This window comes from Hippopotamus amphibius, chromosome 10 (assembly GCF_030028045.1).
Source record: "Hippopotamus amphibius kiboko isolate mHipAmp2 chromosome 10, mHipAmp2.hap2, whole genome shotgun sequence".
NCBI lineage: Eukaryota > Metazoa > Chordata > Mammalia > Artiodactyla > Hippopotamidae > Hippopotamus > Hippopotamus amphibius.
Window position 1 is genome coordinate 69,929,044 of NC_080195.1, and position 25,298 is coordinate 69,954,341.

Genomic DNA, 25,298 nt, shown 5'->3' on the forward strand with positions numbered 1-25,298 from the left:
AACAAGTTGCCAAGAAAGATATAAAATATAAGTGAAAACTTATTCTGACTTTTTCTTGATTAAGTTTCCATTCCAACTAGAGATTACTCAGTTTAAGCCTGTAAACTGGTAAACTACTAATTAAAGCAATCTTGTCTTCTCTGGCTCTGTTTAAAATGATTACAGATGAAGCTTTCTATTAAAGTTTGCAGATAGCCTGCAGGTTAAGAATGCCTATGGCCTGAAGCCAGAGAGATACAATGCTATATAATTTCTTCATGATACAGGGCCAAGACCAGCAGTTTCTAGACTCTGTTTCAGTTGTAAATAAGTAGATTCAAAAGGCTCAGGATTAAAGTAACATGGAAATCTTGAAATTTCAGCTGCTTCTCAGTTAAAACAAAAAACCTGCAAAGTACAACTGCATCACAGCTAAAGAAAATAAAGATATTATGACCTCTCTTATTTAGAAAGTTAAGCTGTCTTGTGGATGCAGATACATGCTAATTTGATGGCAATTAGAAACGGCCAAGGCCACTAATATGTCACAGAAGCTGCCATAGGGTCATAGAGTCCAATTACAGATCAGGCCAACATCAGCTCATGCTCCTATGGTAAAGGCCTGGATACAATTAGTAGATCCCTAGATCCCTCAAGGCATACTTCAGTGTCTTGTCACCAGTATCAGGGTTTGGGGAAAGCAAATGTAGAACCTGTTTCATTTTCTTATTTAGCAAATGGGGGCACCGTCTAAGAGTATGTTCAATGTGCAGGGTTGAATTTATGCTAGGTTTACAAAGCCAATTAAACATGACACAAATTAAATGTGGAAATGAGCTCAGTTATAAGGATATGGACTCTCCAATTCTGGAAGAAAAAATAAAAACACAATTCTAAATCATGTAAAAGAAAAAAAGAAACGGGCTTGACAACTGCTTTTGTCGAGGTCCTGTATCAGGTTTACATGCTGGGTTCAAATTCTTACATCATCTTAAAGGAAATGCAGTATGATACTTGTTTTTTGGGAGCAGTCACTTTAGCTGGTTGCAGCTGGGTGCTAACGAGGAGCAAGTTTATGGGGTCAATTTCCATAGACGTGATATGACTTTAGGAAGAAATACAAATCCCATAGTACTGGAAATTCCTAAACTTTGCCAGCTGCCTTACAATGCTGATGTTACCCTCAGAGAGACTAGGTAAGAAGATAAGGAAGACCCAGGGTAGGCCAACTAACCATTTCTAGAAACCGATTCCAACAGTATCTGACTTTGGCAAATAAGTAATATTTCTTTATGCAGTGATTTTTAAACATGTACCCTAAGTATGAAGTTAAAGATTTAGAAGACTCACACGTGCCCAAAAATATACCAAAAAAACGTATTAAGCTTTCAGTGAAGCAATTAATTGGGGCATGTTAAAATGTCAAAAATTATATCTTTTAAAGAATGAGTCGTCTGGTTTTATCCTTGGCAAATGATTTTCAAAACACTACTAAAATGAAAATAAAGGAAACTGAAAAGATATGTCTATAAGGACCAAGAAGCCAGGAGAGGGGACAACAGTAGTGGAGAGATTTCAGCAACTTTTTGGAAAATAGAAAGGGCTGAAACAGGATGGAAGCTATTTAGCAGAGGGAGAGAGACATCTAGCACCTGGGTTTCTAGACAGGTGAATGCTAACAAGTGTGTCTGTTTCACCCACCGACTCTGAAAAGGTTCAGCAGTGGGTGGCACAAGATACTACAGAGGGGAAAGGGCTTGAAAGAAAGAGACTGGTTGAAAGTTTATGTTTAAAATGATTAGCCACCTTCCTACTCCCACCTGGCTATATCTTCTGCCCAGACAGCCAAGCAACTATCCTATTACTGATTCCTCTCATCTTGCTCTTCCTGACAGAAGACTGGAGATTTATGCTCTGGAGAGAATAAGACCAAGAAGCCTAGCACAAGGGAGACAGGGTAGAGGTGAAGGTTCATTTCCTTTTCCTGTCTTTGTTTCAGGATGTCTCAAGCCAGGCTTATATAGTGTAGGCAGGACACTACTGAACTGTTCTCTGGAGAAATAAAATGGCCTAAGAGAAATGCCATAGAGAGTGACATTTGGGGGTTCCATAGTAAAAGTCCAGCTTTGATATCACATCACCCTACCAAGAGGTCCCCTAATTAACAAGCCCCACGTATGCACAATGGTTTTCCATCAGCTTTTTAGTGTGTCTCTCTTTAATATGAATACACAGCTAAGGTTCATCAGACGTCTAAGGAAAGTCTCCAACATGAGAGCAAATACACAACAAAAAGAAAAAAGAACCCCGAGGAAACAGAGACTGTACTTCAAAACAATTGCAATTAATATTCTCATAAAGATAAGGGAAGAATTTTCAGCCATGAAACAAGAACAGGATGCTATAGAAAAGGAAAAAAATTAAGAAAATATTTAAACATTAAAACAAATAAGAAAGCTGGAATCATAATGTAGGAGGAAAGCTTGAAGATAAAGTAGAAAAAATCTCCCAAGAAAATGAAAAACGATAAGAAAAAAATGGTAAGAAAATTAGAGAATCAACCCGAGAGTCAACATGACAATAAAAGAAATTACAGAAAATAAGTCATATAAAACAGTGGTAAAGAAGTGATAAAATATATATACACGCAAAAAACTTTCCAGAACTGAAGGTAACTTTCTAGAACATGAAACTCCAAACTGAAAACCCATTAAGTATACAGTACAATGGATAAGAAAAATAATCACACTAAGGAAAATCACTGTGAAATTTCAGAACATCCTGGACAAACAAAAGATTCTAAAAACTTCTGAAAATAAAAACGGTAACATACAAAATACAAAAGGTCAAAGAAAAGAATGGTGGCAGACCTTGCAAAAGCAATAATGGATGCTAGAACTCAGTGGAACAAAGCCTTCAAAATTATAGGGAAAATTTATTTGCAAATTAGATTTTTATACCCAGAAAAAATCAAGTTAAGATGAAAAATTTCAGATTTCAGTAAACATTCTCAGATACTTAAGGTCTCAAAAAATTTACTTCCTACCCACAGATACTCAAGGCTCTATTCCAGCACAATAAAGGGCTAAATCAAGAAAGAGGATGATATAGGATTCAGCAAATAGGGAGACCAATCCGGGAGACTACTGAAGGGTCAGTAAAGAGACGTCTCAATTGTTCAGCAGACCTAGAGAATAACCAATTCAGAGTGGAATAAAAGTGTGGAGATAAATAATAAAATAATAAATAATAAAAGTCTGTAGGAAAGAACAATAACTAATCTACTTGAGCATATGGAAAATATTATTCATGGGCATATGGAAGAGATGTCAGAACACATGGGAGCAATTAACAATAGGAACACAGCAAGCTAGGCAAATGAAGAAATGAGGTAATTATTAATGCCATGAAAATAAAGTTTGTATAAGAAAGGAGGCATGATTATAGCTTCTCTTTTTCTCAGCATTGAACAATGTGTCCATGGTCATAATAATGAAAGAGTGACAGCTGTTTTAACCAAAATGTATTATTATGTTGGCAGAGGAGGCAGCAGTTGGAGAGGGAATAGAGCATAAGTGAGAGAACTATGTCCTCATATGCTACCTCACGAAGATAATGTCAGACATTGGTAAATCAAGAAACTGTAGTATAAAATATAAGGTAGCAAATAAGAAAAACAGCTGAAGACTGAGGGTGGTGCCTCTGCGGAAAGACCTAGATAAGAGTAGGGAAGGGGACTGCTGTTTTTCCACTAAAAATCTTTAATAGTGTTTGATTATTACTTTGGTAAAAATAAAAATATTTAAATTGTCATTTTATAACAAAAACAAGCATGTTTATTGTAAAAATAAAAACAACTTAGAAATGGCTTTTGGGTTTGGTCAAAAGTTATTCAATACACACTCACCAAAATGTCTAAAATTAAAAGACTGATAACTCCAAAAGTTGACAAAAATACAAAGCAAGCTGATAGTGGGAGTGGAAAAATGGTACAATCATTTTTGAAAAGAGTCTAGCAGTTTTTATAAAACTATGATTCAGCAATTCTATTCCTTTGTGTTTACTCAAGAGAAATAAGAATATATGTTAACAGAAAGACTTGTACATGAATGTTGATTGTAAATTTATTCATTATAGGCCCTAACAGAAAATAGCCACAGGTATCCATCAATAGAAGAATGGATAAACTGTGATATATTCATATAATTGAATATTACTTAGTGTTATGGACTGAATTGTGTTCCCTGTAATTCATATGCTAAAGCCCTAACCCCCAATGTGACTATATTTGGAGATCGGGCCTTTAAAGAGGTAATTAAGGTTAAATGAGGTCATAAGGATGGGGTCCTAATCCAATAGGACTAGTGTTCTTATACGAGGAGGAAGAGACACTAGGAACATGCATACACAGAGAAAGATCATATGAGGACACAGTGAGAAGGCAGCCACCTACAAGCCAAGGAGAAAAGCATCAGGAGAAACATGCCAACACCTTGATCTTAGAACCGTGAGAAATAAATTTCTGTTGTTTACACCACCCAGTCTGTGCTACTTTCTTACGGCAGCCCTAGCAGACTAATATACTCAGCAAAACAAAACAAAAAACAAAAACAAAATAACCACTATCATCAACATGGATGAATCTAAATAATATTGTGCTGAATAAAAGAAGCCTTGAAAATACCCTGTACGGTTTCATTTGCATGAAATCCTAGAAAAGGGAAAACTAATTTCTGGGGAAAAAACATCAGAACAGTGGTTGCCTCAGGGGCAAGGAGTTTGAAATGTGATTAACAGGGAGATGGCATGAAAGGATTCTGGGGTGATGGTAATGTTCTTTACCCTGTAGGGGTCCATGTTACAGAATTCTATGAATTTGTCAAAACTCATCGAATGGTACATTTGACATTTGTGTATTTTATTGTATGTTAACTTTACCTTAAAAGAAAAAGAACTTTAAAATAAATATTGAACTTTTAAAAATAATATGTATGCTTGAAGCATCTGAGGGGAGTGTACTGATTTTGCAAGTTACTTTGAAATGTGTCAAAAATAAGGTGATTGATAGATGGATAGTGTCTGAATACACTGTTCAAAAATTTTGGACACAGTCACAGTCACATGGAGATCTTTAAAGGGAATTCCCTGGAGGCCCAGTGGCTAGGACTCTGTGCTTTCACTGCTGAGCGCCCAGGTTTGATACCTGTTTGGGGAACTAGGATCCTGCAAGCTCCAGGGTGCAGCCAAATTAAAAACAAACAAACAAACAAACAAAACAGTAGTCTTTAAAGAAATTAAAGGTGTGCCTCACAGATTCTCTCAAACATGAGTCTAGGAAGCTTTAAGGGGTCTTTCCCTGTAACTGTCTCAGCTGAGGCCCAAGGTACAGAAGGGTTTATCTGGAAAAGATTTGTGGGTGTGACTTCTGCCTAACAGAGTAAATCCCCAGAAGAATCATAGGAGACTCACACAATTCTTAAAGCACTTATATATTCAGAAACTGAGAGGGTCAGAGATGAACCCTCAGAATTCTATTGCCAAGAAGCAAGCTGAAAGGGCTGCTTAGTTGCAAATACATGGTACCTTTCATTTAAAGAAAAAGGGAGGATGACTCAGAGGACAGAACAAGAACACAAAGAGCAGAGCCAAGAACCATGAGACCCTGGGCCTTAAGACTTAAGAAACTCCTAACACTTTCTGAATGTTATGGACCAATGACTCTTTGTTCCTCCTATTTGAATAGAAATGCCTACAGAGGTTATCCAATGCTTGTCTCACCACTTGGTGTTGGGTACGTAGGGATGAGATAACTTTTTTCTTTAGTTTCATAGGTTGAGAAGAAATATACTCAAAGAGCTATACTTAAAGGTCTACACCCAAGGAACCTGGACTACACCTGGACCTGATCTAGACAATGAAATTCTGGGCACCAAACTCATGCTGTAATGTCATGAGATTTTTGCAAGCCTTGGGAGGGGTGAACATATTCTGCATATGGGAGGGGGCCAGAGGGCAGACGGTGGTAGCCAGACTCTAGGATAGCTACCAGTGATCACTACCTTCCAGAGTTCATCCTCTCCTCTTGGATGTGGACTGGATTTACTGATCTGCTTCTAACAGAATATGGCAGAAGTGATGTGATGTCCGTTCTGAGATTAGGGTATAAAAAGACTGTGGGTTTGGTCCTGAGTGCTCGTGATTGTTCCCTCTTGGGTCACGTGGCCTGAAGGAAGCCAGGGGCAATGTTGTGAGGCAGCCCTGTGAGAGGCTCACACGATGAGAGACTGAGGCCTGATAACAGCCACCGGAATGAGCTTCGAGGAGCATTCCTCACAGTGGAGCCCCTAACGCCCAGCTTACAACTGGACTGACAACTGATGAGAGATGTAGAGCCAGAGGATGAATTTAGCTATGCCTATGAAGTAACAGAAGCTGAGATAGGAATCTTTTCCGTTTTTCCGTTTTAAGTTACTAACTTTGGGGGTAATTTGTTATGCAACAATAGATTTTTTAAAATTAATTAATTAATTAATTAGCTGCGTTGGGTCTTCATTGCTGTGCGCAGGCTTTCTCTAGTTGTGGCGCGTGGGAGCTACTCTTCACAGTTGCTCTGCGGCATGTGGGGTCTTCCTGGAGCAGGGATCGAATCCCCTACATCGGCAGGTGGATTCTTAACCACTGTGCCACCTAGGAAGTCAAACAATAGATTTTTATTGCATAAAGGAAAACAGAATTGAGACACTAGCAGGAAAGGAAGAAGGTAAATCAGAGAGTGAACAGGACACAGTCCTCTTTTCTCTTAATCAAGAATAATCTTGAAGATAAAGAGTAGGAGAGATATTAAATGATCAATGTGAAAATAAAGAATTAGTAAGAGGACTTCCTAGGTGGCACAGTGGTAAAGAATCCGCCTGACAATGCAGGGGACACGGGTTCGAGCCCTGCCCTGGGAAGATTCCACATGCCACGGAGCAACTAAGCCCGTGCGCCACAACTAGTGAGCCCATGTGCCACAACTATTGAAGCCCACGCACCTAGGGCCCATGCTCCACAACAAGAGAAGCCACTACAATGAGGAGCCTGCGCACCACAATGAAGAGTAGCCCCCACTCTCAGTAACTAGAGAAAGCCCATGTGCAGCAATGAAGACCCAACGCAGCCAATAAATAAATAAAATAAATAAATTTATATAAAAAAAAGAATCAGTAAGAAAATACAGTAGTGAGAGAGGTAAGCAAGGAGGGAAAGGGATAAGTACTCTTGCTGAAGATTCTTTTATGATCCAAGGAGATAAACAAAAGGCTAGCTTAAGAAAAAAGAAATCCAGTGTGGTCTCTGAGGGGGGAGACGATGGCTCATGGAACCATTAAAAGGCTACTGACATCATGGAGGCATCAATGAAAAGTCACGAAATCCCTCATAAGGGATTATATTCTGGGAACCATAATTACAAAGTCACTAGGGCTGGCTCTGAAATGACTGATGTTGAGGAGGGAAGGGAGTGATGCAATCTCTAGGAGTAGGGGAATTCATCATTTATTTTGGAAGCAGTATTTGGAAAAAAAAAAAAAAAAAAGGAACTGCTGGCAAATCTTTATACTCAGACTATTAAAGAGGCCAAGGATGATTATTTAGATGTGAAATGGTTGCTAGAGATGATGTAGTTGCAAGGGTAAAAAACTTTTATAAAGTTATAAATCTGCTGCTGGAAACACTGGACAGATGGGAGGTGTGGACTCAGTAGTAAAAATGTGAGGCCCAGCTATGGCAAAGGGAACACCATCTAACTGGACAGACACTCTCACCTGGTGATATGCATATTACTGCTAGCAGCATAATGCCAGGCAGTTCCTATGCAAGCATTAAAAAACAAAACAAACCAACAAAAAACAGCAAACAACTGAGCAAATCTGAAAAAAACTCAAAACTTAAATATAGTAAAAAATAATTTCTTTTTCTTTTTTTTTGATCCAGAAAAAAATATAATTACTATTAAAAAACAAATATTTGGTCACACGTGCCAAATGAATGATGTGCCTATGGCTGTGCTAGGTACCACAGTGAACACAAAAGAACCCTGGCCCTAGAGGTGCTTATGGACTAGTTGGAGACGCAACCTCTATGTGCATAAACAACTAGAAAAGGACTCAAGAAAGGACAGTCGGCCTGACAAAGAGGCAGTCTCTGGGGTGATGAGTTCCAAGGGAGAAGAGCAGTGGGAGACAGAACGGGGAGGCCACAGAGGAGCCCAAAGGACTGTGTGGTATTAGGGCTGGAGGGGGAGAGACTCCCAGCTCTAATGTCAAGGTGGGGGACCCTTCAAGGAGCTGAAGGAGGGACAATGGTCACAGGGCTCCAAGAGGCCTCTGCCGGCAGCAGTGCCAGGGACTGATGGCTCACAGCTGGGATGTGAAGGGTTGAGATGGGAAGAGTGGTAAGAAAGCTGGGATACCATCCATTCCTCCTTTTCACAAATGAGTGCCAGTTTGGGGACGGTTCTGTGCCAGGTGCAGTGAAGATGCACAGAGCGGTACAGCCCGGTGGGGAGACCAGGGAGGTACATGGATAACACTCAAACAAGGCGAAGGGGCACAAGGAGATTCCGGTGTGAAGTCTCTGGCCAGGGCAATGAAGATAGGCTTGGAGAGAGTGATTAGGGCACTGTGTCTACCTAGGACTTTGATTTTTTTTTTTTTAATTTGTATTTATTTATTTATTTATTGGCCACACAGCATGCAGGATCTTAGTTCCCTAGCCAGGGATCGAACCCGTGTGCCCTGCATTGGAAAGGTGGAGCCCTAACCCCTGGACAGCCAGGGAATTCCCAGGACTTTGATTCTTTAAAGCAATTTGTTAGTGAAAGAAATCAGAGCAAGATGAAGGTGGTTAAAATGAGCAGCAAAATCTTAACCTTTTGTGATTTTTTTTTTCTTAGCAGAAAATAGCGGTGGCATTTGACCAACAAACTATTTGATGACATGGTAAATCCCATTTTCCCAAGTTGAATGAGGAAGGACAGGTGGAAAGGGAAATGGAAGCAGTGCCATCCTCAGGGTGTGGCTTAAAGGCAGTCAAGTGGGTCAAGACTCCCGGTACCCACCTCTCTGAGCTTCAGGTTCTTTGTAAAACGGGGCAGCTGTGATGACTGTGAGTCATGGTGCCTTACACAGTGCCTGTGGCGAGTGCTCAATAAATGGTCTCTACTACTGTCGAAACTGGGGTTGCTGAAAGGTAGGTGCATGCTCATGGAAATGAAGGATGTATTTAACTTTTTCTTCCTTGATCTTTCTCTTTTCTTCCTGTGGTTCCCTGCCATCTATCTAACTTGCTGGTTGTGGGAAAAGAAGACTCAATGAGGAAGGAGGTAAAAAATAGGCGGAAATTCAGCACAGCGAATGCTCCGCCATTAAGAAGACAGTAAAGATGCAGGCTTGGGTGAATTTATTAATGCAAATTTATTCTTTCACCAAAGAGTCCAGAAAAAGTGAGGAACAATCAAAAAGAAAATCAAGAGAGAAAGTAAGAAAAAAGAAAGCCAATGGGGGTATAGAGAATATTTGGAAACAAGTTCTGTAGGTAGGCACTGATTAGAGGCAGAAGTCAAAGAAGGCATGACTATGGTGTGGTTAATGGAGTAAGTTAAGATTAAATCAAACCCCATGCTGGTGAAATAAATTGAAAAGCTAAAGATGTTAACCTGTAGGTCTTAGAAAGAATAGTTAAAACTAAAATTGAGTTAAATATTTAATGGCTGGAGAGAAAACCAAGACTGATTATACATTAAATACACATATCTTTCCGCATTCCCCACCTCACAAAGAAAAAATAGCAGGTAAAAGACTTGAAGTATATTTTACTATAATTATCACTTCAGTGCTTAGTCTTTGCCAACCACTGTTCAAAGAGCTTAACAAGTGTTAATAATTTAATCCCTACTGTAACCCTGTGAAGAAAAGACATGTATTGTCACCATTTTACCAATACGGAGACTGGGGCACAGAGAGTTTAAATTGCCCAAGGAATCACAGCTTGTAGGTAACCACAATGCTAAACGGCTTCTCACAATTATCCTGAGTCTGGTCACAATCTTTGGGTAGAGTCACCCTCTAGTGGAAAGAGTTTAGGGTCATCTACAATAAGAATAAGACCACAAATCGTTACTATGAAGAAGATGGTAACTTTGGACTGACAGTAGGTAGTCCTTTAAAAAATCACACAAGGTTACCAATTAGGTTTGAGGCACACATAATGTGAAAAAGGTGCAAATGGATGTGAGTGGCCAGTAAGAAGATTAAAAAGGCAATAAAAGGTCATAAGTCCAGGGAGCAAAGTTTATCAAATGGCCACTTGTGATAATATGAAGGAAGCAACTCCCCAACAAGAATTCACACAACAGACATGATGCTAGGTAGACATGTGGCCCTGGGAGCCTGCTCACAGCACGGCCTGGCACTGTAATCTGTGCATCGGTGTGGGGGGTCATCTTGCACATCTTTATGCTACCTGTCTTCTCCTAGGAACTATACCCAAAGGAATAAGACTGGGTCTTTGGTAAAAATGTAATACGAGAATCTAAGATATCATTATTGGAAAATACATTTATATTGTAAAAAAAAAAAGTAGGGGGAAAAATAGACCTTGCTGTTTGTAATTAATGAAGCATGGCTCTTTCAAAGGCAGAAAAGGTAAAGGCTTCCCTTAAATCCCACTAATAACTGGTAATGGAGCACAGGGAATGCTGTAGAGGGGTTAGAAGAGGCTGATTTCAGAGCCAACAGTTGTGACTCTCCCACAGTGACTGTCACCTGTTTGGTTTTCTTTGACAGGGCAGGTACTGGAGCTGTCTCCTGCTGCGTCATTTCTGTGTCTCCTCCTCCTTCACCATCTGAGGCTTCTAGGAAACAAAGTTTAAAAATTAGAAAAGTGCCTCTCTCTGGGAATGTAAATTGATACAGCCACTATGGAGAACAGTATGGAGGTTCCTTGCAAAACTAAAAATAGAACTACCATATGACCCAGCAATCCCACTGCTGGGCATATACCCAGAGAACATCATAATTCGAAAAGACACATGCACTCCAATGTTCACTGTAGCACTATTTACAATAGCCAGGACATGGAAGCAACCTAAATATCCATCAACAGATGAATGGATAAAGATGTGGTATATATATACAATGGAATATTACTCAGCTGTAAAAAGCAATGAAACTGGGACATCTGTACAAACATGGATGGACCTAGAGACTGTCATACAGAGTGAAGTGAGTCAGAAAGAGAAAAACAAATATTGTATATTAACACATATATGTGGAATATAGAAAAATGGTACAAATCAACTAGTTTGCAAGGCAGAAATAGAGACACAGATGTAGAGAACAAACATATGGACACCAAGTGGGGAAAGTGGGGAGGGTTGTGGGGGATTGAATTGGGAGATTGGGATACCAAATTGTACACTCTAAATATATGCAGTTTATTGTCTGTTAACTGTATCTCAATAAAAGTTCTTTAAAAAAAAGAAAAAGAAAAGCACCTCTCTCTTTCTCCCATTGCTAGCGTAATCTTGGTACCACCTTTTTAGAAGCTTCTATCCCTTGACTCATTAATTTCACCTCTAAGAAGCTGAATTTAAGAAAATGATCAAAAATGAAGATAGAGATTTAAGAACCAAGGTGGCAGTGTTATTTGTAAGACTGCAGAAATGAAGATTATTTAGATGGTTAAATTTGAGAATGTTTAATAGTGGAACACACACTGATTTTTACAGATTTTTAAAAAAATAAATTTATTTATTTACTTATTGGTTGTGTTTACTTCATTGCTGCACGCGGGCTTTCCCTAGTTGTGGCGAACAGGGGCTACTCTTCGTTGTGGTGCTCGGGCTTTTCAGTGCGGTGGCCTCTCTTGTTGTGGAGCATGAGCTTTAGGTGCACGGGCTTCCGTAGTTGTGGCTAGTGGGCTCTAGAGCGCAGGCTCAGTAGTTGCGGCGCATGGGCTTAATTGCTCTGAGGCATGTGGGATCCTCCCAGGCCAGGGATTGAACCTGTGTCCTCTGCATTGACCAGCAGATTCTTCATCACTATGCCACCAGGGAAATCTTGATTTTACAGATATTAAACTCCCCATTTTCATATAAGAAAGTTACAACTTACAGGGACGAAGTAATTTGCCCTAGGTCACACACCTGGGAATCCTATTTGAGTCCTCACAAGCGACATGGCTTGCACTGAGAACTAGCCAGCTCTTGACACTTGTGTGCTGGTCCCAGGAGTAATGTTAAGAGAGTGTGACAAAAGGATTATAGATAATGAGAAACTCTTATTTTGAATTTATAAAATCTTTCAACACTGGAAAAAAAGTAAATTCTTACTCTAAGAATCAGAAAAAATAAAAGTTTTAATAATTTTTCTGTTAAAAAGCTCTTTTAAAGAAACACGGCAACCATAAGTTTCTTATTTCCCATAATGCCATACTGTCTTCCAGATTTTAGTGGCTGTTCTCTTTGAACACATTTTTGAATCTTTGAAAGGCTTTACTCACTCCCTTTGAGTTTTTCTGTATATCTCAAAGCCCAAAATGTGAATTTGTGAGTAATGTTGGTCAGAATTCATATTTAGGTACAAATTAACTAGTTTGGTAGTCCTGAGCTTTTAAATCTTTACATTCTGTGATGGTTAATTTTATGTGTCAACTTGATTGGGCCACAGGGTGCCCAGATATTTGGTACAACATTATTCTGGATGCCTGTGTGTAGGTGTTTTTGGTTGAGATTTACATTTGAATGGGTAGACTGAAGAAAGGAGATTGCCCTCCCTGATGTGGGTGGGACTCATCCAGTCAGATACGGCTGGAATAGAACTAAAAGCATGACCTCCCCTGAGTAAGATAATTTTTTCTGCCTTTGGACGTGAATTGAAACACTGGCTCTTCCTGGATCTGGAGGCTGCCAGCCTTCAAGCTGGCACTACACCATCAGCTCTCCTGGTTCTCAAGCTGTCTGACTAGGACTGGAACTAAACAATTCACTCTCCTGGTTCTCCAGCCTGTCAATCCACCCTGCAGATCTTGGGACTTGACTGTCTCCGTAACTGCATGAGCCAATTCCTTTATACACACACACACATACATATACACATACAGAAGGGGAGGGGATAAATATAGATAGACAGATAGATATCTATTCTCCTGTTGCTTCTGTTCTTCTGAAGAACCTTGATTAATACCCCTACTTTTAACAGTACAGCATGAAAATAAGGACTCTACCCAATGAAGCAGTAGCAGGCAGAGGATTAAATGGGCTTTTTAAATGAGTGATTAAGTTGGCTTTAAAAAGTATTTATAGAACTGCTTCTGGGAAGAGAGTAGTAGTAGTCATATTTTCCCCTATTCCTCCTGCTAAGTACAGCTAAAAATCCTGACCATTATATACAAAACAAACACAGGAAATCTCTGAAAGGTGGTGAGAAGTCAGACGTGATGGGGGCCCAAGGAACAACACAGTGGTGTGCTCCGTGGGTTTTCTTTTTGCCTCATTATCTCAGACTTGGAGCTAAAGAAGCTAGTCACTTGGAAATGCCAGTGAGAGCAGACAAAAAAGCCCCAACAAACGTCTCCTCTATTTAACATGATGACCAGGAAAAGGACAGCCTAGCAAGACTGAAAACCTCTAGACAGTAAATACTTGACTCCAGCCAAACACAACAGGAAAGCTGTTTCCTTTGCTGCCTACACCAGCAAAGGCTGAGTGGGGAACCCAGACTTCCACCTTTGTCAGGCTGTAATGAGGCACCCCAGCTCCTCCTGCACCTTCCATCAGGATGGTGGTGTCAGAGGTGATCGAGTAGGGACTGAACCCCTGAAAAGATTTTCATCCTTGAAGGGTGGTAACAAACCTTGTTCTCTACCTTTACCGCCAGTGCAGTATCAATGGAGAATACACTGTGAGCCTGGACTTCCACCTCCTCCTGGTAGTAATGAAGGGCACCTCTCCTTTCCCACTAGGGTCAGAAGAAGCCTAGTAGAGAATTAGGACTTTGCCTACTGCCCAGTTTAATAAGGTCAACACCCACACTAGTGTTTTAGCAACCACTAAAAAAACTATACAAGGAGATATACTCAAAAATACTAAGACAAATCAAAACAGAATTCTAAAAATGTTCAAGTAACCCACAGGAAGGCAGGAAAGATAAACAAGAAACAGCAAATAAACAGAAAAGACACAATAAAATGGCATATTTGAATCCCAACATATTAACAATTACATTAATGTAAATAATCTAAACACACCAACTTAGAGACTGACACAGTGGATTAAAAAACATGACCTAACTATATGCTGTTTACAAGAAACAACTCAAATATAACAATATAGCTAAAAGGAAAATGATGGATGAAATATAACATGTAAATATTGATAAAAAAGCAGGAGTTATATTAATATATTATACTCTATTAATTAATATAAGATTAATTATATTAATATCAGATATTAATTACATTGTATAGTATTGTATTATATCTGATATTAATATTAGACAAAGGTTGAATAAATTAGTTGTTTCTTTAGCCTGTGATGTTTTTTGGTTCCAAAAAAGAAAACTGCTTTTCTGAAGTGAGGATGCTAGTTCTGTGATTTCCATTAAAGCAGTACTAAAGGGACTTCCTAGGTGGCACAGTGGGTAAGAATCTGCCTGCCAATGCAGGGGACATGGGTTCGATCCCTGCCCCAGGAAGATACCACATGTCGCGAAGCAGCTAAGCCCATGCGCCACAACTATTGAGCCTGTGCTCTAGGGCCCATGAGCCACAACTATTGAGCCCATGTGCCGCAACTACTGAAGCCCACGCACCTAGAGCCCGTGCTCTGCAACAAGAGAGGCAACCGCAATGGGAAGCCTGCACACCACAATGAAGAGTAGCCCCGACTCGCCGCAACTAGAGAAAGCCTGTGTGCAGCAACAGACCCAACACAGCCAATAAAATAAATAAATAAATACATACATTAAGTTTATATATAAAAACAAACAAACAACAGTACGGGGACCCAACCTAGCCATCCTGGCTCCAGCATCTAGAGTCCTCTAGAACTGCTGGCATTGGAGGAAGTTAAGCTAGGCCTGTGCCACTCAGTCTCAGTGGCTGATTCAGCCCGTGGAGTGGAGTCACTAAACAGTGCCACCTTGTTTTCAACTCCCCGAGGATCTACTTAAAAAAAAAAAAAAAGATACCATCAGATGGGGTTGGTTGAATTCTTCCAGAAGTGGAGTCAAGTACACTGTTCTTTTTCAACCCCAGGCAAAAAGAGCAAAAAGCTAAAATTAAAAGTTGCACATATCTTCTCTTTCCTTCAATCCCTGCCTTTGTCCTCTTTATGAAAAGTATCAGAAATCCAATTTCTCAGCAATTTCCTTAAGCTTCTGCATAGTTGCTTGCATGAACTTCTTCTAGGCCCTAGGGAGAATACTGGCAATGAATCATACAGTTAATTTTTCTTAAAAAATTTGCAGAAGAATGACATATGGTGATTAAAATCAATACAATAGACCACTGTCTATTTCCACTCATAATTCACCTCTGTCCCTATTCCCTAGTGAGTGGTTAGAAGGAGATGGTTGGACAGACATTGAGTTTGAGTTTAATGATATTATAAAGTTCATAATCATAAAGCCTATAGTTAAATTATTGCTAGCTGTCCTAGTATAGAAATACTTCCAGGAATATTCCTACTATCCTGTGCCAACTCACCAGACATCTGACACAAAGTGTGCAGGGCTACAGGTTGTGGATTGTGACACAAACATGACTGTAGCCCCCCTTTCCTTACAACTACGTGGGAAGTGGAGGAGAAAGCAGGTTTGGGATGAATGAAACCAGAAACTAGTCAATGGAAAATTCTTCCAGTCATCAAAAATGTAAAACTGTAAGCAGAAAATTAGATTTCCATTTTGTCTATTCAAAATGGAAAGTCTGTCCTGTAGGAATAGAGTAGATGCTACATTCTACAGTTTAAAAAACCCATTTTTTTCTTATCTGATGGGGAGGAGTAAAATAACACTTTTCAGAATTCCTGTGTTTATAACAGTCCTGTTGTGATTTCTTATTTACAACAATTTCTTTCACACCTAATTTTGTATTGGTAATTTTGTATTCTTTTTTAAAGAGAGGGCCCCCCAAACTGCGAAAGCTTTAGGCCTCACAAAAACCTAGATCTGCCCTGGCTATAGACCTGCTTAACTCTCCTATAGTTCTCATAGTTTCTCAACAGAATGAACTACTGAAACACACAACCTGGTGTTTCAAAAGCACCATGCTAAGCAAAAGAAGCCAGAATCAAGAGGCTGTATGGTACGTGATTCCATTTACTTAAGAAACTGGAGAAGGCAAAACTATAGGGATAAAAAACACAGATCAGTAGTTACTGGGGACTGGAGATGGGAAACTTCCAGGGGTTGTTGGAAATGTTCTATATCTTAACTATGGTAGTGGCTACACAACTGTATGCATTAGTAAATATTCATAGACCCATACACAAAAAGGAGTTAATTTTACTATGTAAATTATATACTATATAAATTATACTTCAATAAGCCTGACTTTAAAAAATGATAGAAGCTAACTTTCATCAAACAATTTGTAACACTTGCCCAATGTCACACAACTAACAGGCAGAGCTGGGATTTGAATCCCAAATATTTTAACGTCAGAGTCCACAATCTTAACCCCCACACTACCCTTGCCTGAGAAGATGCTGCTTATAGCCAAATGATGTTTCCTTCTATTCTGTTTGCTAAGAGGTTTATTGTTTTATTTTAAAATCATAAATAGTTGTTAAATTTAATGCAATGCCTTTTGTTTCTGCATTTACTGAGATGATTATATGGGTTTCTCCTATAATCTGTTAATGTGGCAAACTGTAAAAGTAGGCTGTCTAATGTTAAACCATTCTTGCTATTCCTAGGTTAAATCTCTATTGGTCATGATGTATTTCTTTTTTTAATAATGTTGGTTTTTATTTTGGTTACCATTTCATTTAGATATTTATTTACACAGCTTTCTTTTCTAGTATTGTCCTTGTTTGGTTTAGGTACTGAGGTTATATTAGCTTCATAAAAGAGTTGGGAAATGTCTCCTTATTTTCTGTCCTCTGAGATAGCTGTATATGTATAGTTAAGATGATCTGTTTCTTGATAGTTGGTAAAATATGTTAGTAAAGGCAGTGTAGTATTGTTTTGTGGGTAGGTTTTAACAAATGCTTCAATTTTGAACAGTTATATGATTATTTAGGTTTTCCTATTTATTTTAAACTCAGTTTTGGTAGATATTATTTTTCTAGGTAATTGGCTATTTAACTTTTCAAATTTATTGGAGAGGTGTGATCATTATATGTAGCTATGTCTTTTTCTTTGCTTCCCATTTTTTATTTGCACCCTTTTTTTCCTTGTATCTTGGAAAGGTCTTTCTTTAAAATAATAACAACAACTAGGTTGTGTATTATAGATGCTTTCTATTGCTTCTCTGATTTCTAGCACACTAATTAACATTCTTTACTTTCTTTAGGTATACTCTATTGAGTTCTTAATTTTTGTAGTTGGATATTTAGCCCACTAAGTTTTTCTCTTTGTGATGTAAGCATTAAGGATATATATATATATTTAATTAATTAATTAGTTAATTAATTAATTTATTGGTGGTGTTGGGTCTTCGTTGCTGCGCATGGGCTTTCTCTAGTTGCGAAGAGCGGGGGCTACTCTTTGCTGTGGTGTGCGGGCTTCACATTGTGGTGGCTTCTCTTGTTGTGGAGCACGGGCTCCAGTAGTTGTGGCTTGGGAGCTCTAGAGCACAGGCTCAGTCGTTAAGGCGCAAGGGCTTAGTTGCTCGGAGGCATGTGGGATCTTCCTGGACCAGGGCTCGAACCGGTGTCCCCTGCATTGGCAGGTGGATTCTTAACCACTGCGCCAACAGGGAAGCCTGGGATATATATTTTCTTAACACTTTATAACTTAACCTGAATACCATATATTTTAAAATTATAGTATTTTCATTACCATTTAATTCTAAGTATTTTTAAGGACTCTATAATGACTTTTCTTTGATTTCTGAGTTATTTAGAAGCGTACTGTTAAATTTCCAAACAGATTTTTTTTTTTAAATTGGGCTATGGGGGATGGGCTGGGAAATATCTCTGCAAGTTATGCCCCAGTAGGGAACTGTCCATTCTAATTTTCCTGGGAGAGCTTCTGGAGCTTTTTCTTTTTCTTGGAGCCACTGCTTTTGCCGGCAGCAGCCTCTTCAGGTCCACTGCTGAGGGGCTCTTCCTTGGAAGATAATTTTCTTTTTCTTGGGAACCCTCTTGTTTCCTGACTCTTCAGGGTCACTAACTGGCTCCTCTTTAGGAAAAGATTTCTTCCTCTTGGGAAGACGTCCACTGCCAGCTGTCTCTTCAAGGTCACGACTAACCAGCTCCTCCTTGGAAAAAGATTTCTTTTTTTTGGGTTTGGAGGAGACAGATGGATCTTCCATTCCATTCTCCTGAGGAGCCTCCTGGGGCTTTTGCTTTTTCTTCTTTTAGGGTCTTTCACGTGTCTCCTCACACTCCTCCGGGGTACTACTGCTGTTTTCTGACGATGCCAAGGCAACTGCAGCCAGCCTTTTCTTTTCCTTCTTCAAGCATTTCTTCTCCTCCAAGCAGATTTTTTAAAGTTACCTGTTTGGTATATTGCGGTTAGAACAATGGCTTGCATACCAATTCTTTAATATTTGTTAAGACTTGCTTTATTTTCTAGCACAGGGATCAGTACACTTTTTAGGTTTTTACAGCCACATAGTAAATAAGTGTAGGGTTTGCAGAGCAATATGGTCTCTGTCAGTAATTACTGGATTCTGCTGTTGTGGAAAAGCAGCCCTAGACAATATGTGAATGACTGGGTGTGGCTGTGTTCTGATAAACTTTATCTATAGAAACACATCTTGGCTGGATTTTGTTCATGGGTCATAGTGTGCCAGCTCCTGACCTAGTACATAACTATGTATGCATATATGTATGTATGTATTTATTTTTACTGAAAATAGTTGACATGCAATATCATGTTAATTTCAGGTGTACTACCTAGTACTTCGACATTTACACACATTACAAAATCATCATCATGATAAGTCTAGTAACCATCTGTCCCCATACATAATCAATTAGAAAACAATTTTTTTTTGACTAGAATATGCAATATCTAATTGTTAGGTGCACAGTTCTATACATGATTACAGATAAACTTAATTATGTTTTTCAAATCTGCTATGTTTATGCGTTTTTATGTTTTATCTATCAATTATTGACATGTATATTAACACCTTTCACTCATTTGAATTTCTCCATGTTTTCTAGTAATTCTATCAGTTTTTGTTTACACATTTCATAGGTATGTTAGGTGCATGCAAGTTACAACTGTTACAACTTCCTGTTGGTTGACTTTTCATTTTATCATTATATAGTGACCCAGTTTTAAAAAAATCCATCTTGTTTAACTTAGTTCACTTTCACTTATTTGGAGAGGGGTATTCTATATTTCCAGAGGCGGTCAGCTGTTCTTTGGGAAATCTAACTATACACACTGAAAACTAATGTTGGAGACACAGCTGTACTTCAACCGTCTAAAGTGTTTTGCTAAAATTACTCATCCCTAGGAACCAGAATGTTTTATTTGGTCAGGAGAAGCAAGGCTGGGAACTACTCTTCAAGAACCATGTTCCCAGCTCATTAAGGGACTCCCACCAGCATCACTGAGAAAGAACACAATTCCCACATCCAAAGAACAGGATCCTGTGAAAAGTGAACTCAGTGAAGGCCCTAAGGCCATGCCAGCAAAACAACACAGGACAGGAGGACGGGAGAGCACAGGAGGAGAGAGCAGGGGAGGGGAGGGGGGAAACAGAAAGAAGTGTAGCCAATGAAAGAAAAGGGCTCTCAATTCTGACTCCACTTATACTAACAGTGGTCATGCAGTGAAGGAAGCTCCATCCTTTATTGCTTCTGCACTCTTTTCAAAATAATTACTACCGGTATGCCATGACTGAAAAATAAGGGCTTACACTCCATTAGACAATGCCAGAAAAGAATCATACAACTGTAAGTGTACCTCTCATTTACCCTTACTGTTTAGAATACCTACTCTCCCTTTATCTTTGTCATCTCCACTTTTCTATCAAAATCTTAGTCCCATCCTCCAAAATTCAGCACAAGCTTCGCCCTCTGTAAGATCTTCTAAAAGTAGAAAAAAGATGATTTTAGGGCTATAATCTAGCAAATAGTTGCAAATTTCACTGAGAAAAGAAAATGCTGAGAAAAAGAAAACAGGATGTAGTGTGCAAATGAAGTATTAAGTGACCAGCAGCAGGAGGAACAGCAAACCCAAGGCCAGGTCTATTGTGTCCAATCCAGGGCACCTGGTTGTATTGAGAGGGCTGTTCAGAGAAGCCTGGGCAGGCGCAACCTTTAGTTTCCTGACCTTTTCTGGCCACACCGTTCCTGCTCTGGGTACAGGGACACCGGACCACTCAAAAGTCTTCTGTAGCCTTGTGGTGGGTCATCAGGCTTTATATTAGCATGGCGTACGCCTTTCTGATTCTGTTTCATTTTTCCTAGGTACCATCTTTTGCTTTTTGCTTTTTTATTCTCATATGTAGCAAGAAACTGGGCATGATCTACCTTTTCCATTTCTCAGGCTCCTTAAGATGTCCTCTCCCTCACTCCAAAAGATTTGACAAAACAAGTATTTCTGAATATAAGTCCCCCGTGAGTTAGTTCTTGCCATCAGAAGTTTTTTTATCATTCTGAACTGGAATAGGGAGTAGGTGTGGGGGTGGGGAATCCCTTTTCCCATTGAATTTTGCTGTTTCCAGTGGCAACTGCTATAGCCTGGTCTACATTCCAATAATGCTGCTATTTTCAGAGCTGAAGATGTCCCTAGCAACAGATCCAGACTTTGCTTATAAAATATGTTTCCAGTTCCCACAGGAAACTTTAAAGTTTGAAAATTTGGAATAAGATGGCACAACTCTGAACTGTTGTCACTTTATGGGTCCTAAAACTCTGAAAGAAGGTAAAGTACTAAGACCATTAACATCTTCTCAAAAAACATACAACAAAAAAAAACAACAAATGAACACATGACTAAAGAAAAATATTTCACCTTCTATCTGTGGGGATCTAAACGCTACATAATTTGTTGCCAGTTACATGTCAGCAATTGTAATGTACAGAAATATCTAACCACTATGTTGTATACCAGGAACTAACATAGTGTTGTAGGTCAATTATACTTCAAAAACAAACTCATAGAAAAAGAGATCAAATTTGTGATCACCTGATGCAGGGGGTGGTGGGAGAGAGAACTGGATGAAGGTGGTCAAAAGGTACGAACTTTCAGTTATATTAAGCAAGTATTAGGGATGCAATGTACATCATCATTAACATAATGAACATTTCTGTATGTTATATATGGAAGTTAAGAGCATAAATCCTAAGAGTTCTCATCATAAGAAAAAATATTTTCTTTTTCTTTTAGTTTACATCAATATGAGATGATAGATGTTCACTAAACTAATTGTGTTAGTTATTTTGTGATGTACGTTAAGTCAAATCAGTATGCTGTACACCCTAAACTTATGTAGAGCTGTAACGGGGCTTCTCATTTCCTCCCCTCTGCCTGGAAGAGGTGTGGACATGACCCATCTTTAGCCAAGAAGACCTGAGCTGTGTTCTGATAGCAGAAAAGGTTTACTTTTCCCTTTTATCCTATTTTACTTTTAGCCTAAGGGAAAAAAAAAATAGACAACTCAGCTTTGGCAACAGGACTTCAACTTTAGCCTTGAGTGTTAGAGCTTCACCCTTCTTCCTTTCTAGTTTATTTTAAATGTTGGAACATTTACATATTTGGGGGCAGTCTTCAAACTGTGAGTAATTTCAATTTAACCTTTTCTGGTCAAACTTTGCAGCTGGAGTTAGGTGAATAGAGTCATGGATGCTGGCAGTGGCATTTTGGGTCTTATTAGAATTATGTTTATTGGGTGAGCATACTTGATACATTCGGAAGCACTGCTATATAAATTCTCCATTCCTGGAATAGAAACTAATAATAATGATAATAACTCTTACACAGTCCTTATTTTCAGTAAGACAGTGTTCTAAATGCTCTACACATATTAACTCATTTAATTCGCATGTCAATCTTATGAGATGGGTACTGTTACTATAATTTCTGTTTTACAGAGGTGGATATGGAAGCACCTGCCCAAGGTTAATGTGAGAGAGCATCAGGATTTGGATCTAGGCAATTTTGATTCATTTTGCTCTTAACCATTATGCAATACTGCCCCTCTAACTTAGAAAACTAGGTGGCTCTCAGGTGGTACTAGTCTTTAAGCTGGGTACTGGATCCACAGGGCTTTGTATGCAGAGCCCAGTTTAACAATAAGGTATGTTCTTACATGTGAATAACACTCATCTAACTGGGGCAGAAGCTGCTGCATGTGGTGAATGGCTCCTCTCCTCCAAAACAAACAAACAAACACACCCAATTAGTCTAGATGTCTGTTAGTAACTCTCCCCCCCCACCCCTGCCTCCATCCTACATTTTAGCTGCGGAGAAAAATATACCCTGATTTGCCGAGGCTAGTCCTGGTTTATGCTCGTCATTCCCACGTCCCATCTGATTTACTACCTGTCTTGTTGCAGGGATCCTTTAATATACGCATATGCATTACTACTCTGCAAGTCTGAGAATGGAAATGAGGTCATCCTCAGGTTTATATAACTCTGCTCTTTGCAGCACAACTGTTAACAGCTCCCAGAACAGCACTCTGTGCACAGTATAGAGGAGTGACAAAGGAAGTCACTCCTAGAAGTCTTAGATTCTAGTTCCAACTTTTGTGATCTTGGGCAAATCATTTATGCCACAGTCTTCCCATTTGTGGAATGATGAAGTCATACTGCTATGATTCATGATTCTCTTCTGGTTCAGGCCAATTTCTATTAAGAATGCTGTATACCCTGTACAAGTCAAAATTTCCAGAGTGAGGTGAAATGTTGAAGTACAGAGGTAGAGGGTAACATTTAAAAAAATATAGATGAACATGGCCCGTTATATGCGTATGTGAGTTACGTCATGTCCCCTGAACAGAAATTTCATAAGGAAAAGGCCTATGAGGCTGCAGTTAGACCATCTACCTACTCACCCTTGATATAAAGTGTGAGTCCAAGGAAGAGAAATGTTACAATGGAAAAACACACTGTTTCTGTTAAGACTGCCCTATAGACTTCACAGAGACTTCAACTACCTATTAGATTACTTAATGTATGCCTTTAATGTGCATCTTGTGAATTGTTAAATGTGGGTGTAATGTTCACATGCCCTGCTTCAGAATGCTTAACTTTCCTGCCCAGCTTCTCAGTGGAAAACTCAGATCTTAACTGCCTTTTTGTGTAGCTCAGGAAAAGGTACTTTATTGCTTTATCCTTAAAGTTTCCTGCTGGTAAACTAGGCTTAAGGATATTAACCTATCAACTAATTACCAACTGCATAGGAAATACACAGAGAGGGGTTTGTGTTTGGAATGATCTTCAAGAATTGTAACTCTGAGGTCTTACATGATAGTGCGGTATAAAGTTGACATAAAGCTGAGATATAACGGTCTAATGGAGTAAATAAATAAGACTAAAACATGACTTGATTTGTCAATACTATACTATCAATTTGATGGGGTCATCATTAAAAATTTTTTTTACCCTTTTCCCTGATATAAAGTAACCATACTAATCATGGTGATTTTAGAAAATAAATAAAAGTAAAAAAACAAATAAAAATTTGGCACTACCATAAAAAGATGGCCCCACTATAAGAGATACATCCTTATAAATTTGATACAGTTATTTCTACCTTTTGTTCTGTCTCTCTGTGTATATGAGTTTATGTATGTATATATACACATATACATACCTGGAATTACATGTTGTATATAAATACTTTATCTTTTAATATTATACCATGAGCATTTTCCCATGTCAATAGTCTTGAAAAACATTTTTTTAATAGGTTTTCTTTCCCTCCCTTTTTTTTTTACTTTATTTATTTACTTATTTATTTATTGGCTGCGTTGGGTCTTCGTTGCTGGCACGGGCTTTCTCTAGTTGCAGCGAGCAGGGGCTACTCTTTGTTGCAGTGCGCAGGCTTCTCCTTGAAGTGGCTTCTCTTGTTGTGGAGCACAGGCTCTAGGCACATGGGCTTCAGTAGTTGTGGCACGTGGGCTCAATAGTTTTGACTCGCGGGCTCTAGAGTGCAGGTTTAGTTGTTGTGGCACACAGACTTTGCTGCTCCGTGGCATAAGGGATCTTCCTAGCCCAGGAACTGAACCTGTGTCCCTGCATTGACAGGCAGATTCTTAACCACTGCACCACCAGGGAAGTCCCTTGAAAAACATTTTTAATGGCTATATGACCAACTGTTGTTTGCCAACACTATGTTTAATTTGTTCTTTGATCATTACTTAGATTATTTCTAAAAGTTGCCTTTGTAAATTTATTGTAATAAAGACCTTTATAAGTTTTACGCATTTCTGATTAGAACAGAATTCTAAAAGAGAAATTACGTTGTAACAAAGTATGCATATTTTTTAAGGGTTTTAACAACTTCTAAACTGTTTTTCAGATGGTTTGAGGTCAACTATAAAGTCATCAACATGTATAAAAACACCTGTTTTCATCACACTACATCAAATACTGAATTTTTAAACATGGCTAAGTGGTAAAAATAATATTGCATTTTAATCTGCATTCATTTGATATGACCAAGAGTAAATATTTTGCTCTTTTTATTAGCTATGTGTATTTCTTATATGAATAGAATGGTCTTAACCTTTATTTGTCAAGAAGGGTTTTAATGGTTTCTTTACCAATTTGTATAAATCTTTTAATATTAAGGTTAATTTAAGAAGTTGTTTTATCTTTCAATTTTTAAAATTATTTTTGACCTAGAGATGCTTTAAATTGTAATGAGATCAAATGTATCATCTTTTTTCATTGCAGTTATGCTTTGCAAAGTTCACCCTACTCTAAAGTAGATACTTTTATCTAGTTAAAAAAAAAAATCACTATTTTCTTTAACATTTAATTTAAATCCTATAGGGTAGCAGATTTTGTTGTATGGTATAAAGTAAAGCTCTAACTTTATTATCTTTTCAAATATTTAATCAATTGTCCTAACATCTCACTGAAGGATTCTTCTCTCCCTCATTACCTTACTGCAGCACTTTCATTTAATCAAAACACA

General features: G+C 38.6%; 1 protein-coding gene across 4 annotated transcripts in view; it reads right to left on the reverse strand.

Moving 5' to 3' along the window:
- CMSS1 (cms1 ribosomal small subunit homolog) overlaps positions 1–25,298 on the reverse strand; it is a 352,758-nt gene that overhangs the window by 19,606 nt on the left and 307,854 nt on the right. For 3 of the 4 annotated variants that reach the window (XM_057696278.1, XM_057696282.1, XM_057696281.1), the window contains one exon: positions 10,785–10,873. In XM_057696278.1, coding sequence (XP_057552261.1) covers positions 10,785–10,873 — 89 coding nt within the window. The remainder of the gene's footprint in view (positions 1–10,784; positions 10,874–25,298) is intronic. The other variant, XM_057696280.1, reaches the window with a different exon arrangement.